The sequence below is a fragment of the Acanthopagrus latus genome, chromosome 9 (genome assembly GCF_904848185.1).
Source record: "Acanthopagrus latus isolate v.2019 chromosome 9, fAcaLat1.1, whole genome shotgun sequence".
Taxonomy (NCBI): domain Eukaryota; kingdom Metazoa; phylum Chordata; class Actinopteri; order Spariformes; family Sparidae; genus Acanthopagrus; species Acanthopagrus latus.
In genome coordinates, this window is record NC_051047.1 from 5,638,941 (window position 1) to 5,655,178 (window position 16,238).

General features: G+C 41.2%; 1 protein-coding gene across 2 annotated transcripts; it reads left to right on the forward strand.

The window, feature by feature from the left end:
* Nucleotides 1-7: 7 nt before the first annotated feature.
* pla1a (phospholipase A1 member A) lies at nucleotides 8-15,628 on the forward strand. 2 transcript variants are annotated; one of them, XM_037110596.1, is made up of 11 exons: nucleotides 8-526; nucleotides 1,955-2,174; nucleotides 3,248-3,425; nucleotides 4,442-4,550; nucleotides 6,086-6,187; nucleotides 6,925-7,017; nucleotides 7,270-7,452; nucleotides 9,519-9,608; nucleotides 11,049-11,154; nucleotides 12,225-12,380; nucleotides 15,007-15,628. In XM_037110596.1, the coding sequence occupies exons 1-11, from the start codon at nucleotides 460-462 to the stop codon at nucleotides 15,092-15,094; spliced, it is 1,392 nt and encodes a 463-aa protein (XP_036966491.1). In that variant the 5' UTR covers nucleotides 8-459; the 3' UTR covers nucleotides 15,095-15,628. The 2 variants fall into 2 exon arrangements, with proteins under 2 accessions (XP_036966491.1, XP_036966492.1); XM_037110597.1 differs by having other exon boundaries at nucleotides 10-526; nucleotides 7,288-7,452; nucleotides 15,007-15,548.
* The last annotated feature ends 610 nt before the right edge of the window (nucleotides 15,629-16,238 follow it).

The following is a 16,238-nucleotide window of genomic DNA, read 5'->3' on the forward strand; positions in this document are numbered from 1 at the left end:
TTGAATACCAATGAGGTCATGGATTCACCGCCAAGCTAAGAGCTTCAACCACTTGACGGCTCAGTGGGAACCCAGTCTGGAAAAAAAAATCCCCCACTCACAAATGTGATGACTGAGTAAAAGGACAAGAGAACAGCTCGTTGTGGATCTGCTCAGGCTTAAAGTGGAGCTTTACAAGAAAACAACCATAGCAAACTCTTCTGGGATCATTAGAAACGTTTGTTTATGAAACCCTCTGGATGGCCTTATGCGGATTCCTGCCTTGCTTCATGACCACTGTTTGCCAGTTAAAGTAGTCGTGCCAGAGTTACAGCACCGCACAGAGCCGGGATTTTCTGAAGCTAAAAGCTGATCTCCGTCTAACAATCTGGGGCTAAACAGAGCAGCTGAGCACAGTTAAGCATCAGCTCAAGCTCCCGGGCAGTCTCTCTCCCCATTCAGCGCTCTGTTACTACAGAAATGCCTTGGGAACACAAAACGGTCCTCCTCAGTGTTTTGACAGTCTGCATCACATCTCTGGTGGTGGGTAAGTGGCCTGCTCATTCTGCATCATTTCACTGGTATTTTTTGTGCAGTAGTTCCAAACAAATATGCCAGCATGCTCGATTGAATCAGAAGAAATGTACTTATCTTTGTTAGGAACGTGTGCAAAAGTCTTTTCAAAACACAGTGATACGATGATGACTTAACAACACATTAGTACCTGTGTTGTAAAGAGAACCCAAAAGTCAGACTTAAAGTCAAGTTATTGTTATATTACTATAGTAAAAGTGAAAGTATGAATAGTACTGGAGTGAAAGTCTTTTAGTGTCTGATATAAAAAGTATTTAATTACCCAAAGTAAATTATACATATAGTATGCATGCATGTATGAATATTCTGTATACCATGGGACAACAGTTTATTGGCGCGACAGATTATCATATCTGATATTCTGCATTTTACAGATTATTTTAAAAATATATATATAATTATATATAATTTTACAAATGCGCTGCTTTGGTGCCTTGGCTCTGATTCAGCATGCAATTAAAGTAACTAGTAATTAAAGTTATATAAAACTATAGAATTGAGTTTGTATTAAAAATGACAAAATACTTATTATTAATGATTAAAGGTTCTATTTGTAAGAAAAATAGAATTATGAGTGTAATGCCCAACTTGTCAAAAACTGACTCTCTGGGATTGCAGCTGGTCTGTCCTACAATCCCAAATCCATCAGTATTTGACATTTTGGGAAAGAGACTCAAAAATCAACTTTTCTTACAAATAGCACCTTTACGGTCAAACCATGAGACATCATGTCACAGTATTACTGATGAGAATACATTCTTTTGTTTCCATATGAACATAGTGACACTTTATGAAAAATCTGATCTCGCAGTGTTTGTGCCCTTCCCATACATCATAATATATGTTGCTCCATGGATCTTCATTGCAACTGGGGAAGATTAATGGAAATATACACACATAGGAGAAGTTTTTCTTTCCTACACCTGATTTACATTGTGAAAGTGTCTAATTAAACCCAAAGCATCTTTTCTTACACCTAACCTGGTAGATTTGTTGCCTAAACCTAACCAAACACCAACAGAAAACTTGGGGGAAGAAAATGAAAAAATAATGAGTGAACTTAGTGTAAAAATAGCAGACTGACAATATGCTCCTAACAGGACACACACCCATGTCTCCTCAGTGAGATTCCTATACTTAATTCCTCCAGATGCAGATCAGCCCCACAGATGAACCAGGGAGAGCATTGATAATGATGTCTAGGAACAACATCAACACGGTGATATCAGATACATAAGTATTGTGCATTATCAGAGATAGTAGAACATTATTCCAGATTATTTGAATTCAGCATCAGGTGGTGTGTGATGTGATGCATGAGACCAGCACTCACTGTGTTTAGGCCCAGTTAGTGCAACATTATTTCCCTGTAACGGACCAGGTGTAGAGGAGAGGCAGAGAGATGAGTGTGCTGACCTGAACAACACCACCTGGCTGGAGTACCAGCAGCAGAGAGTCAAGGTGCAGGTCCAGTACCTGCTGCTGACCAGGAGGAACATGGACTGTGCACAAATGTTCACACAGCAGACTCTGACTGACACACAGCAGCCCTCGTACCTCAACACGTCCCTGCCCACCAAGGTCATCATCCACGGGTACAGGTGAGGAGAAGACCGCCAGAGGCCTCCAAGAATCAGTCCTATCATGTCTCTAGACAGATTTCTATATTTGTGTTTTTGTTTGTGTGATTCTAACTGGTTTGAAGTGAGTGGGGCTCATCCACCAATCAGGATTCAGAGTCAGCTGACGTGTTGTTTAGTCGCTCTCAGTCAGATTTAAGCAAACCACACCCACACAGACACGCAGGTTAGCTCAGTTTGTGAGGGGAACTTTAATTGCAGCTTATCTAATCATAAATATTTGATGTTAGAGAGAAATACTTTGAAACCAAGTTTTAAAACATACTTACGTAACCCCAGCCCAAAAGTCCTAAAACCTAAATTAAGCTGCGAGTTGTTTTTTTGGAAAGTCCCACAAAGTGAAAGCATTCTTCTTACAGCTTCAGCTGTACTCCGTAAAATCTGTAGTAAATAAATACAGTCTTAAATTGTGTTCATTACTTGCTAAGTTCAGATTTAGTAGTATTTATTTAAGTTTGGAAAAAAACGCGCTTTGTAGCTTTGAAGAAATGAGAGATATGAGGAAACATTGGGCCACTACTGAGCCATATACAGTGGACAAGACAGATATTGGCAAAAAAGACAGCAAATAATCTTCATCCGGGCTAATGGCTTAGATATTTACAGATAACACATAAATCAAGATATCATCCATCTATAAAAATGTCTTCCATCAAGTATATGAACGATGAACAAAATATAGATGAACAATCTCAAAAAATTTAAAAAAAAACAAGACATATTGTAGGTGTCCACACAGTGACCATAAACGCCAAAGCATCAGCAGGGAAAATAATGTGTAAGTTAAACCAACAACATTAGAGTTATAGTGTAAGTTTTTCACACAGATCCTTTTCTGGTTTTTACACATCCCTTCAACCTTAACTCTCAGATTTGTATTGGAAATAGATAAACGCTCATTGTATTAGTTTTTTCAGGGCTTTTTCATTTGATGATGTTGTTGCTGTACATTCTCCCACTTCTCCCACATCCCCTGCTTTGTTTCCACCCTCCCACCATCCCTGACTTGACCCTTCTCCGCTCGACCCCTACAGGGCCATTGGCAGCAAGCCATCCTGGGTGAAGCAGCTGGCCCGGGCCCTGCTCAGGGTGCAGGATGTGAACGTTTTGGTGGTGGACTGGGTGTACGGTGCCTCCTTCGCCTACAACCTGGTGGTGGAGAACTACAAAGAAGTGGCTGTGCAGATCTCTGTCCTCATCAACCAGCTGCAGGTGAGCTGTTACCTGACATTCATCATTTAATCTCAAGGGGTGTTGACTGCAGAGCAGAAAGGAAGTTTTATCTATATATCAAGAGACATGTGAAAATATATATTAAACCTACACGCAGTAGTCACATGGTACTAGGTGGCATTCAGAATGAGTATACTCTAATATAAAAATGTTCCAATGAATGAAGTAAGTAAAGAGATCAAGCTTGTATCACTTAAAAACAACAGTAATAACTTGTTTGCATCAAAATGTCTAAAAAAAAACGACCAGACCTGTGATGACTGTCTCATTCAGTTGTGTACTTACATTATCCCAAATGTTTCTAACAATGTTCAAATCCCCAAATCCATGAGTTTTATCAAACTAACGGTCCATTTCATTTGATTGTCTTTCGCTATTGCTTCAGTAGAAACGTTAGGGGCGCATTCAATTGGAAAATTGTGTTCCCCCATTTCTTGTGGTTTTCTCACATTTCCTCAGAACAGTGTGAACAGTTATCACAACAGACCTGCTGTGTCAGTGCTGAACAACACCCAACCAGCGGCGGCGTGTATGAACCCCACAGTATGAAAAAGGCAGCGTGCTTGCAAAAATAACACAGCATTGTGTCTAAAAGCAGCCTTTGTTGAGGCTGACATGGCCCAGATGATACATGACAGAGTGAGAAAGGAAAATCTGCAGCTTGATTAAGATCAAGTGAATAGAACGTATAGAAACATACAGCGTCTGTAAGGATTTTGACCTGAGACACGTCAGATTTAATCAGATAAGATGTTCGTTTAACAACGAAGAAAACAGCTCCCATGATCCCGCGCTGCCGGGGAACATCATCAAGCTACATCTTTTGTTTTCACTGTTTCGATTAAGAAGCAACTAGTGGCAGAAGTTACAAACTGTGTGTTTAAGGGTTATTGTGTCTACAGTATTAGTTTAACGGAAGCTGTCTGGTTACCAGACTAAACAGTATGAATTAGAAAATAAAGATTAGTGAAGGTTGCCATATTCTTGTCCAACAGAAACACGGATGCAAACTAGAGTCCTTCCACTTCATCGGGATCAGTCTCGGGGCACATGTCGCAGGTTTCGTGGGGACTCTTTTCGAGGGAAAGATAGGAAGAATCACAGGTGAGTCCAGACCACGTCCAGATGAGTACATGAGTCTTTTCTGAGGACTGATCATTGTGTTGCAATGTAAAGGTGAAGTGTCATGACGTCTTACTTTGACCAAAAAAAGATTTTTAAAAAAAGGTAATTCAAAGTTTTGCTGAACGGATCTAAGTCCTGCTACATCTGTGCACAGCTTTACTGGATAAATACCAAAACCATTAGCACAATATGGCCATACTGTGAAAAATCAAAGGGTGCCAGCAGCTGTTACGAAAGAGGCAGATGTTGAAGGTGTCCACAGTTCAGGAGTCTCTCACAGCCTGGATGTGTTTCAGTGTGACCTTGGAAGATTAGCTGGGCTCTTCAAAGGACAACGGCACTTTGATAAGAGCCACTCTGAAGCTGCGTGGAGAGGCCCAGTCCTCTCGTCTCCACAACACACCACCCGACACAATACGCCACTGTTCACTTGTTTATGTCGGGTCTTTTTGTCTGAGAGGGGAGGCTGGTGCAAGTTTGGCTGACACTACAACACAGTGGAGCCAAAGCTGCTGACTGGAATCTGGTCACTCACCCAAAAACACAAGTCTCTCACAGATCAAATAAATGGCAGTAATAAATATTTACTGCTGGGGAGATCACAAATAAATACGATATGAATCAATTTGACTAAACTATTGCCAGCTCTAAAAAACGGTTCATTTTGCTTGCTAGCAGAGGTCAGTACAGCTCTTTTTCAACACTAGAAAGTTCAGGTCCTTCAAAGTTTTGAGAAATACCAAACATCCCTGAATGCACTTATGTTTGCGTTCCCATCACTGTCTCATTAAGATTAGTTACAGTAAATGAAGAGGAAGTAACAGGAAACGACAAAGAGTATTTTCTTTTTCACATTTACTTCTCTTGCTGCTGCTGTGCATCCCAATTGTTGCTCTTTTCTAAAAAGAAAAAAAGACACTTTCACAACAGATAACTAGACTAAACACCAGGCTCCTCAAATGAAGATGCTGCTAATGTTACCATGTTATGAGAAGAAATGATTTTACAATATAGTGGCATCACATGCTCATTGACTTTCCATGCTTTGTAGGGATTATACACAAATGAAAACACAATTCTGGATATCACATATTTGTGCCAATTGATCTCCCTGAATCCCACACATTTAAGATTAAGATGTTCCTTTATTGATCCCCTTAGGAGAAATGTGCAGGTAACACAGCAGTACAGAGGGAAATAAGTAGCAGCACAAGAGTAAGTCTCAAAAAATACGGTCAATAATAGAGACATATTGGAGAGAATTAAATAACAATTTGAATAATATAATGAAAAAACTATTAGAATAAAGATAAACATACTATATACAGTAACTGTCCTTGTGTGTACATGACGTGTGTTCATTTGACCTTTAAAACACAAAACCACTGAACTTTAACAAATCACTGTCTATTTAAAGGCTACAACATACTGATTACTCAAGGAAATGATGCTTCTGAATGGCTATCTTCCAGTGATGTGATTTCCATCGTTCCATCCTTCTCCTTGTCATCCAGGCCTTGACCCTGCGGGGCCCATGTTTAAAGGAGCCGACACCTACGACCGGCTGGACCCCTCTGACGCTCAGTTTGTCGACGCCATCCACACAGACTCTGACTGTGAGACAACCTGAACTTACCATACAGCCTTAAAATGATGCTTACTGTTTCCACTCGAATACTAGTGGCAGAGGGACTATTTACATGACAGAGGTTAACAAGAAAGCGTGTTTTCAGCCGACTGTGTTACAGATTAACTTTCTGGTACAAGCGTTAGCATATGAGGTCTAACGTTAGCAGACTTTTCAGTGACCGTTTGCGGAGTCAGTCTTCTGAACACTTCTCTACATGTGCTATGATTAAGCGTGTCACAGCTAAAATCCAGTGGTTTTCTCAGGAGAGCAGAACAAGACGTTAACATACCTCAGCAGTACACGTTTGTCTGCTCCCCTCGCTCACCCAGGTCGGCGTATTACGATGTCGTTAAAGCAGCCAACTCAAGAAAGACAAGGAAAAAAAATATAAAATGTGCAAGTATCCTAAATTGTGGGCTCTTTTGAACTTATTTCTACAGTCCTGCTATGATCTGTTTCTGTTATACACATACTCTGAGGACAGTGCGCCACTGTAGTCAAACGAGTGCCCGCTGTCTTATGGGTTGTAGTGTGGTTGTAGGGGAGGCATGTAATGGTGGATGAACACAGCACTAAAACAGACCTGATTTAGGGACATGTAGTTTTCTGTCTAAAATCTATAATCATTTGTTTTGCCTTTCAGCTCGTTGTTTGTGAGGAGTGAAAAGCTCCGCCGCAGAGATCGAACGCTGACAGGACTAATGAGTTTTTCCTCCATAACAGACTTTGGCATCTCCATCCCTGTCGGTCATGTGGACTTCTTTCTGAACGGAGGAAAGGACCAGACGGGGTGTGCCCGCTCCAGGTTTGCCTCAAGTAAGTTCGGCGCTCACTGAAAGCTTAAAGCTGGGGGCTAACAGCAGGGGGCAGCTGTTTTGTTTGGGTTTTTTTTATGTTTGTTACTTTGGCTGTTGTGCTGTTTTCATCGAGAAGTCATGCATAACATGTTAATTACATACACAAACATATTTAACCCAGCTTCACATCACTGCAGATTTTAAAATAACTATCATTTTCGCAATGACAGTCTGCAGACATGTGGCTCCCTTAGTGTTTGTGTGCTGTCAGTTCTCATTTACTTCCCAGTGTATGGCTATGTGATCTGCGACCACATGAGGGCGCTGCACGTGTACATGAGTGCGCTGAATGGCACGTGCCCCTTAGTGGGGATCCCGTGCTTCAGCTATGAGGACTTCCTGAAAGGACAGTGCGTCAACTGTGACGTCTTCAAGGGGCGGTGTCCAACTATAGGTAAGACACACCTGGAGTCCACCTGATGTGTTTTAATGATGTAGTTCTGTCGGTCTTAACATGAGGAAAGTGATTCCATGTGTTGGGCTTTATAGAGACAAGAGTTCACATGCCAGGCTTACTGCAGCTACAGTGTTCCTGCTGACTGTCCATACTGTCAGCTGTAGCATATGTGTCTGTTGTTGGCTACTGCTGTCTTCATTGCTCTCGCTGCACTGCTAATACTGCTGCTCATTTTTTTGTACCACCGCTATTTACAGTCCTGCTATCAGTGCTCCTGAAATCATTAAAACAGTGTATAGCATAAACGTCTATTGGTTAGTAATGGAAAGCATATATATGCACAAACTGTGTGTAAAATTTAAAGGTACTAAAGGTATTAAGGTACTTGGGTATTATTTAAATATTTAATTTTCTGTTCCTTTTTTTTTCAAAGCTACTACAAGGAACTTAATTTTTGTTGGTGTTGCTGTTTCTGACCACCTCTGTGGACAAAAGCTCGTGATGGGGAAAGAAAATTTAGTTTCAGTGCCGTGACACGAGACTACAGCTTCTTCCCTCAGACTGTGAGACTCTTCAGTTCACCCTCAGAAATAACCCTAACCCGAGCCCAATAATTAATAAATAAATAATATTATGACTCATCCGACTTCGACAAGTTGGTATTTGACCCAGTGGCGGACATTAAGAAAAACTAAAAGGATTACACAGAAATAGCCAATCAAGAACAATCGAAGTAGTAAAAAATAAAATTGTTAAATTTGGCTCCACCTCTACAAAATTAGGTAGTGCTTACATTTTAATAGATCATTGATAATGATCCCAATATATACAACTATCAAACACAGCTACCAAAATTAAGCGTGTCACTCTGATTTGAATTTAGAAACCTGTAATTTGAACAAGAGATCTCTTTTGACTTATTTGATTAGATTTTGGAAATCATACTTCAATTTAATAGCCATTATTCAAATGTTTATGTTCATCAAAAATTGTATGTTCAGTGGAGGCTTCAAGTTTCCAAAACACAGTTATGTACGCTGAATATTGGATCAGGATTGGCTTACAAACCGTCTGTGATGTCACAATCATGCAAGTAGCCCCGCCTCTTAAAACCAGATTTATAATGAGCACAGAGGTATTTTACACTTCGAGCGATGTCTGTCCTCCTCCAGTCCTCCTCCAGTCATTCAAAGTTGAATGTCTGGAGGAGGACTTTAAATAAAAAAAAACTTGGTTTGCGGGATTGTGTTGAAAAGTTATACAATCAACGATCCTGATGAATAATTTCCTGTATCACAGCTTTCACTATCAGTGGTATGGTAGTAGTAGAGGCAGTTTGTAGAACTATCAGATGACACATTATCTGTGGCCGACAATGATTTCATTCAGAGTGCTCTTCAACCTCTCCTTACTTGGTCACAACAGTTTACTGGCTGTAGTCACATTGTTCTTGTGCCCTCACAGCGTCACAACATCAGAGACATCTGCCACCTGCAGCCCTCCCCCTCCAGGCTGAACCTTCACCACCGAGCGTGGTTCAGTTTTAGAGCAACTTGAAACTTGTAATATCATGCGTGGATAAGAGTCATCTGTTCATACTGACCTACTACACTGGAATAAAACATGGTTGTGTTGGAGTTAAAAGGTGTGTCCATATTGATTATTGCCGTAAACCAGAGCGAGACCAGATTAGATTTAAAACTGAGCAATTTGATGCACTGAACCCGCATAATGTCCCAATAACTGATTCAATCCAATGACCTAATCCCCACCTAACATCCTTCACAATACACAACACTATACACAATACTGGCGTGTATATATATTGTGCGTCTTGTTTGGTTCTCTGTTGAGTGTCAGTGTCACCAGCAGTCGTGGCGTCTGGCTGCACTCATGCAGCAGGCCTGCTCTCGTCACACCACAGCTTTTGGCAGCTTCTTATCATTTCAGCCCCTGATACACTGACGCATGCAGATACAGCGACACAGTTAATGTACACGGAGCCGTTTTGATGTGTGACGTAGGCCAAGTGTGACCCTCACTCACTTTGTGTGTGTTTTCAGGATTATCAGAAAACTGTGGGATATCCATGTCTCCACTTCCCAAAGAGCAGAAGCTGTTCCTTCTCACTTCCTCTTCGCCACCTTTTTGCGGTGAGTGTCAGGGTGTGTGTGTGTGTGTGTGTGTGTGTGTGTGTGTGTGTGTGTGTGTGTGTGTGTGTGTGTGTGTGTGAGTGCTTCAGGTGTGCTGGAGTCAGAGCAGAGCGGTAACCACCAGCTGCACCCAATCCTGCAGCCAGCCTGCCTTCGTATGCTCAGCCCTGCCACTTCCATCCTGTTACAAAAAGAACAAGGAACAAAGTACCAAGGCTGGATGCGCAGTATACTGACTCAACACTAGCTACGGTCTGGCAGGATGGAAGTGGCAGGGCTGAGCATACGAAGGCAGGCTGGCTGCAGGATTGGGTGCAGCTGGTGGTTACCGCTCTGCTCTGACTCCAGCACACCTGAAGCACTCACACACACACACACACACACACACACACACACACACACACACACACACACACACACACACACACACACACGAGGACAGGGAGAGAGACTGGGGAAATGACCCTGGATATAGAAGGAGCGGCTGAGGCAGATGTAACAGTCTTTATGTTATTTTAGAGAATATCACAAGACAGCGTGGATTGTCTTGCAAGTTATATTTTGGCACGGGTTTCACAAATAATTGAACGCTTCCTCATTTTAGTGCTTCCAATATTTCCCCTTAAAATAACATATGGACCAACCATAGCCTGAAATTACGACTTAATTCTTGCAATATCTCGACTATATTCTCAGATGATTCTCATGATTCAGGGATTTTATTAATTTTTGTCGATAGGGACAAAAGGAAAAGAAAAGGCGGCAATTTTCATTAATGTCATGGAAAATCTAAATAATGGATTCATAAATGCTACAACCAAAAAAGTGATCTGAGGACTCTCGCAGATTACTTTAATTGTTTCTGACTACAGTAAGGGCTGACTAAATGTAAATTAATTTAGTTGCATAAAAGTCCCCCAGAAACATTCTGTAAAGTCATGCTGGTCATATTTGTAGGACCTTTATTATTAGCATTAGCAAAGTCAGTGTGACCTCCACAGCAGTGAGGACTGCTCTGCTGGAGGCACACCATAGCTTTTATGCTGTTCCACTCTGTGGCAACTTTCATTGCAATTAATCTTTTTTCCAATTTAGATTTATACAGAAGTTTGACCGTCAGGATCTCAAGTTTTCCTCTCTTCGCTGTGTCTCAGAGGCCCATCCCTTGAGAACAGAGACAAGATTTTACTGTTTTGATCATGAAAAGCAACATTTAATAATCACTAAATTACAACTTCAGTTAGACATGGTGCATTCATGTTGATGTTTGTGTTAAATTATTCAAACACTGATTTTTGTCTTCTCTAAATGTTACTGATTTTGTTTCAAGACAGCCAAGTGACATTCACAAAAAAAAAAAAAAAAAAATGTTTGTATATGTTGTAGGTAGATGTAGGTAAGCACTAAATACATGTTTCCCACTGTTGCTCCTGTGCTCAGCCCACCACATCCTGCTGAAGCTGGAGGTCTCTCGCCTGGATAAGAGTGCCGAGGTGGAGGTGACACTGAGGACGGGGAGCCTTGGAAAAGAGCAGCGGCTCAGACTGTAGGTGCCACGTCTCTAATGTTACAGTCTCATTAAATTCTCACTTTTGCAGAGGCGTCCAGATGTACCACATAACACATTGTCAACTGCTTTGGTACTTTGATTTCCTTTAGTTTGAAACATTAGATTAATTACATCAACAGGAAATTATTAGCAACTATTAAAAACGACCAGTTCGTCATTTAAGTCACTTTTCAAAAGAACATTCATTTGAACATTCATTGACCCTAGCTCAACAGTTATGAGGCAGCTGTAATTTGAGGCACGTGCCACCATTTTTCGTGCATTCTAGAGCTAATTACTAACTGATTAATTCATTTTCCAGATGAACTGATAATTGAGCAATTGTTAATTCATCTGTGCAATCAGGATGCAGTATGTCGTTGTAAAGCAGTCCAGAGGAATACAATACAACTACTTGGAGAATAAAGACCAAGTTAATGTCCATTAACATTCATTATTACATCATATTACGAAGTGGAGAGAACATCAGTGGGCAAGGATTCTCACAGACTCCATTTAATCAGCGCTGATCACACTCCAGTGCAGTGTCCTCATCCCAAAACTAGTAATTCTTTTTTGTCTCCCAGAAACAGCTGAGCAGACAGCTTCTATTTTGAGAAGAGAGGAACTGTACATGTCAGTGTAAAAGCCCGGCCAGGTGCAGGATAGTGTGGTACTACAGAAACACTGAGAGAGGACACGAGCCCATGCGCGCTTTCACTTGCGTTGACAAGGGCACTTTATCCTCCCCTTTTCTTACTTGAATATGAGTGTTGGTGCAGTTTAGTTTTTTTAGTTTGTATGAACACAAGAAAATTGTAACATAAAACTGAGGCAAAACTGGAACTCCAAGTTAATGTTCCACATTGTTGATTCAAAAAGCGTGAGAGCAGGAGGTGTAGCCGTCAGTCTGTTTCAATAAATTCTGAGTAATAAACACAGAGAGCGATAACTGTCCTCTGTGATGAATGTTGATTATCTGAAAGAGTTTCTGTCTGCCTGCTCCTCTGTGGGTATGACACCTTATTTACATGCATGCTGTGTGTGTATATGTGTGTGTCATGCAGTCAGACAGATACGACAGTGTACAGGACGGTGTTGCCGTTCCCTCTGGCTCTGTGTGAGATCAACACCATCGAGCTGAGGAACACCGGAGCTCGCTTCTACAGACAAGGAGACATCCACGTCAAGTCTGTGTGTCTCTCCGAATTCCCCTCACTCAGGTACAGCACCTATAGGACCACCTGGACACATGTACTGTTCTGTTTAAGCTCACTCTGTCTAGATGTTGTCCTCCTGTATACTGTAGGTCATTTACAGGTTCAGGAAACCAAACTGTTTCCAGGCCTGTTTCTGCTGATGGAGTATACAAGTAGTTGATCAGAAATAGTCTGTCAGTTTGGTTCTTGTCTGCAGTGCTGACACACAGGTTCAACTGGAAAATGTTTAAAGGGTTACTGCACTAAAAAAGGTTTTGCATATCAAACCCTTATGACCTATAGAGCTGAACTTAAAGGACTGTAGTTAACTCCTTTATGGAACACGCCATGATTAACCACATTTCTCAATGGAATTTGACAGGCAAATAAATATCTGAAAATGTCCACATAAAAATCCTCAATCTGTCCTCTAACTAATTTAAAGGGATAGTTCGTGTTTTTTGAAGTCTGGTCATATAAAGTACATATCTATATTCGACCTCTTCCCTACCGTAATCACCAATCAGTGCAGCCTCAGTTTGGAGAAGCAGAGAGATGCTCCATCCCAGACGTTCAGCTTTGTACTGCAGTGAACAGGGTCCAGAGAAAAAGTGAAATAAACCACCTAAAACAAGGCTCATCTAAAAAAATCTGTAACAGTTCAAGTGTACATTGTATAGAGAAAATTCACACCGCTTTACATCGCCGTCAGACCTGCCTTTCTTTTGGCACTCCATTTTCTCAACTATAGAACCTCTGTATCCCTACGCATTAGCGCAACTTGGCAACAGGTGATCTGCAAGCAGTGAAATACAGCGCGAGGCCCAGCTGCTGAAAGAGGTTTACTTTCGATAAAAACCAAACTTAACAGACCGCCAAACCTCCGCATCCCTACGCATTAGCGCAACATTAGCTCTACTGGAGCTACTGTGCGGCTCAAAAATTTGAGCCAAGTATAGAATGCTGACCAATCAGAGACGGAGTAGGGGAGGTCTTATGAGAACAAGTCCTCAAGAGCCGTATGGCTGCACCACCTGCTGCTCAAATAGAACAATATAATGGCAAGGACCAATAGTAGAATGCATTCATAATGATTTCCCTTGTTAGAGCCATGAGCCAAAATTATGTATTGGTAGATGTCATCGTGGCTTAAATACAACACAATTATTACTACAAAAAAATTTTAATCACGAAATTATGTCATTACATCCCTAGAATCAATACAGCAGCTGCACTTTCTGGCTCTCTTTAGCACATATGCCTGCCTCCTCTTTGTCGTTCCGTTTAGTTTTGGTGTGTTGGGGCTCATTAAAGATGGCAGAGCAGAGCCTCAAAGACAACAGCAGGAGTTTTCAGATATTTTGCGAGGCAAAAGATGACGAAGAAGAAGTAAATCGACTTCGACATGCTGACTCTGAGGTTGGTGACAGTTCCAAGTTCAAACTTGAGAAATCTCAGACAGTAGAGGTTCAGTTGAGAGGAAAATACTTTGACTATGGTCAGAAGTTGTGTTGTGCTCAACACTTAGCACTCTACACAAGCATTGTGGAGTGTGACACGGACGGGTGGTTAAGATGGTGTCAGCAGTTTAGCTTAGGTTACAACTGTCGTCGTGAAGAGGGAGTTGAGCCGGAAGGCAAAGGTTTTGACTTACATTTACTGGTCCATCTATGTTCCAACTCTCACCGATGTTCAAGAACTGTTGGGAGTGACCAAACCTTAGAGAAAGGGTAAGGAGCTTGGACATCCGGCGGGAGCTCAGAGGAGAACCATTGCTCCTTTGCCTCGAAAGGAGGCAGGTGAGGTTGTTCAGGTGTCTGGTCAAGATGCTTTCCAGGGCATTTGGTGGTTTTTCGAGCACGACCAACTGGGAGGAGATCCCAGGGCAGACCCAGAACCTGCTGGAGTTATTATGATTATGTACAGTATGTATCTGATCTGGCCCAGGATTGCCTCAGGATCCCTCATGAGGAGCTGGAAAGGGTTGCCTGGGAGAAGGACATATGGAATACCCTTCTAAACATACTGCCCCTGTAACCCAACCCTACAAAAGGCGGATGGATGGATTTGTGGATTTGGATTTTTCCCTGTGGTATCAAACATATTGATATTTTCCAGGGTATTATATTGAAGTGGATTGAATGCCAGCGAAAAAGAACAAGAAATGGCAACATAGAAATGTCTGCGATTATTCGGAAAGTGCCACCATTTATTTATTTTATTTTTTTTTAATCTTTATGTGATAGCTGAAGGAAGAAAGATGAAAGTAAATGAGGAGAGAGACCTTAACTGTTGTTAATAAAAAACATGACAAAGGGTGAACCCTGATGGCTGGATAACATGCATCCCTTAATGATTGCAACATCCCCAGTCCGACTCCAGATGCGACCTTTGTCACATGTTATCCTCTCGCTTCCCTTTCTGTTTCTGTTCACTTTTATCAATATTTAAATACTATAATGCCAAAATAATCATCTTAAAAAGGCAAAACAATACATGATCTAGAGGTTCCACGTGAGCCACGTCCAGTTCTATTTTCTCTTGAGCTGTTTTGTCCAATGGTGTCTCATCTGTTTTACAAGATTTTACTTCTCCACTTTAAAGACAAAGTTAAACGTTTAAATGACATTTTTGTGTGTTTCTGTTTCAGGCATGAGGAGCCGCTGTGTGTGAACAACATTAATGTCAGACGAGGAGCTCCGTGGTCACATGACTTAGTGCAAGTGTGTGGCTTCTAAAGAGATCTTCTCAAAAGACACTAAATAACATTACAAAGTTGTCCGCGGGTACCAACGTGAAGTCTGTTTCACATTCTCACCAGCTTGTTTAATGATCAGAGTTAAGTCTCTGTCTGGAGAGCCAAAGAACCACATTTGGGAGTTAATACACAGACTATCACTCTACTGCTCACTGACTTAATGCAGTCTAGTCAAACTTTATCAGTTACTTCGCTAATCCAATGATCTTCCAACATTATGAATGTCGTAAAAAAAAAATGTTGCATGTGTGTGTTGTCTTTTGGTATTCAGATTTGCCTCGTAGCTCATCTTTGCCTCTGAGAAGTGTTTAAAGAATGAGACCTTTTTCTGTAATGTAGCTTTAGCATGTTCCACTTTCTTAAGGATTTTGTGACATGAACAGTTACTTGCTGAGTGCTGTATTTAAAAGACAAGCAATAAACTAATAACAGGGCCTCGCTTTTCTCTGTTCACAGTTTAAGGTTAATAACTAAATTTTTGTATTAACACTGAATAAAATCTGTAATAATGTCAGTTTGTGGCTATTCAGAGCTGTATGACAACACATCTGTTCGAACTGAGACAGGACAAAGTGTTCGACGTCCTGGTGTGGACAAAAGTGAGTGAGGAAGTTGGACCACCTGGTAAGTTAGAGAAATGTGTCTCAGCTTGTCATCTGGCAGACAGAGCTGATGAAGCATGAATTCAGGCTTTTTACAAGGTGGCATTATGATGTTATTTAGGTATTTATGGCTGTCAGTGATGGGCAAGTCACTTAATTTCCTTTTAAAGTGATATATTTCGTTACAGTATCACCGTCTGCATAGAGTAATACATTACTTATTACTCTACCTTTATACCTATTTTCAACAAGATGCCTAAATTACCTATATAGAACAATTAAACAGCCTAGGTGTTTTTGAATAAACAAATGGCCTTCAGTTTAAATTTAAGGGCATTCATAGGATTTGGCTTCATCATACAAAATGCAGCTTTTAAGTCACACAGAGGCTTAACAAAGAGCGTACACCAGTCAGGCAAACATAATGACCACCTGTCTAATACTGTGTTGGTCCTCCTTTTGCTGTCAGAACAGCCCTGACCCCTCGAAGCATAGACCCCTGAAGGTGTGCTGTGGTATCTG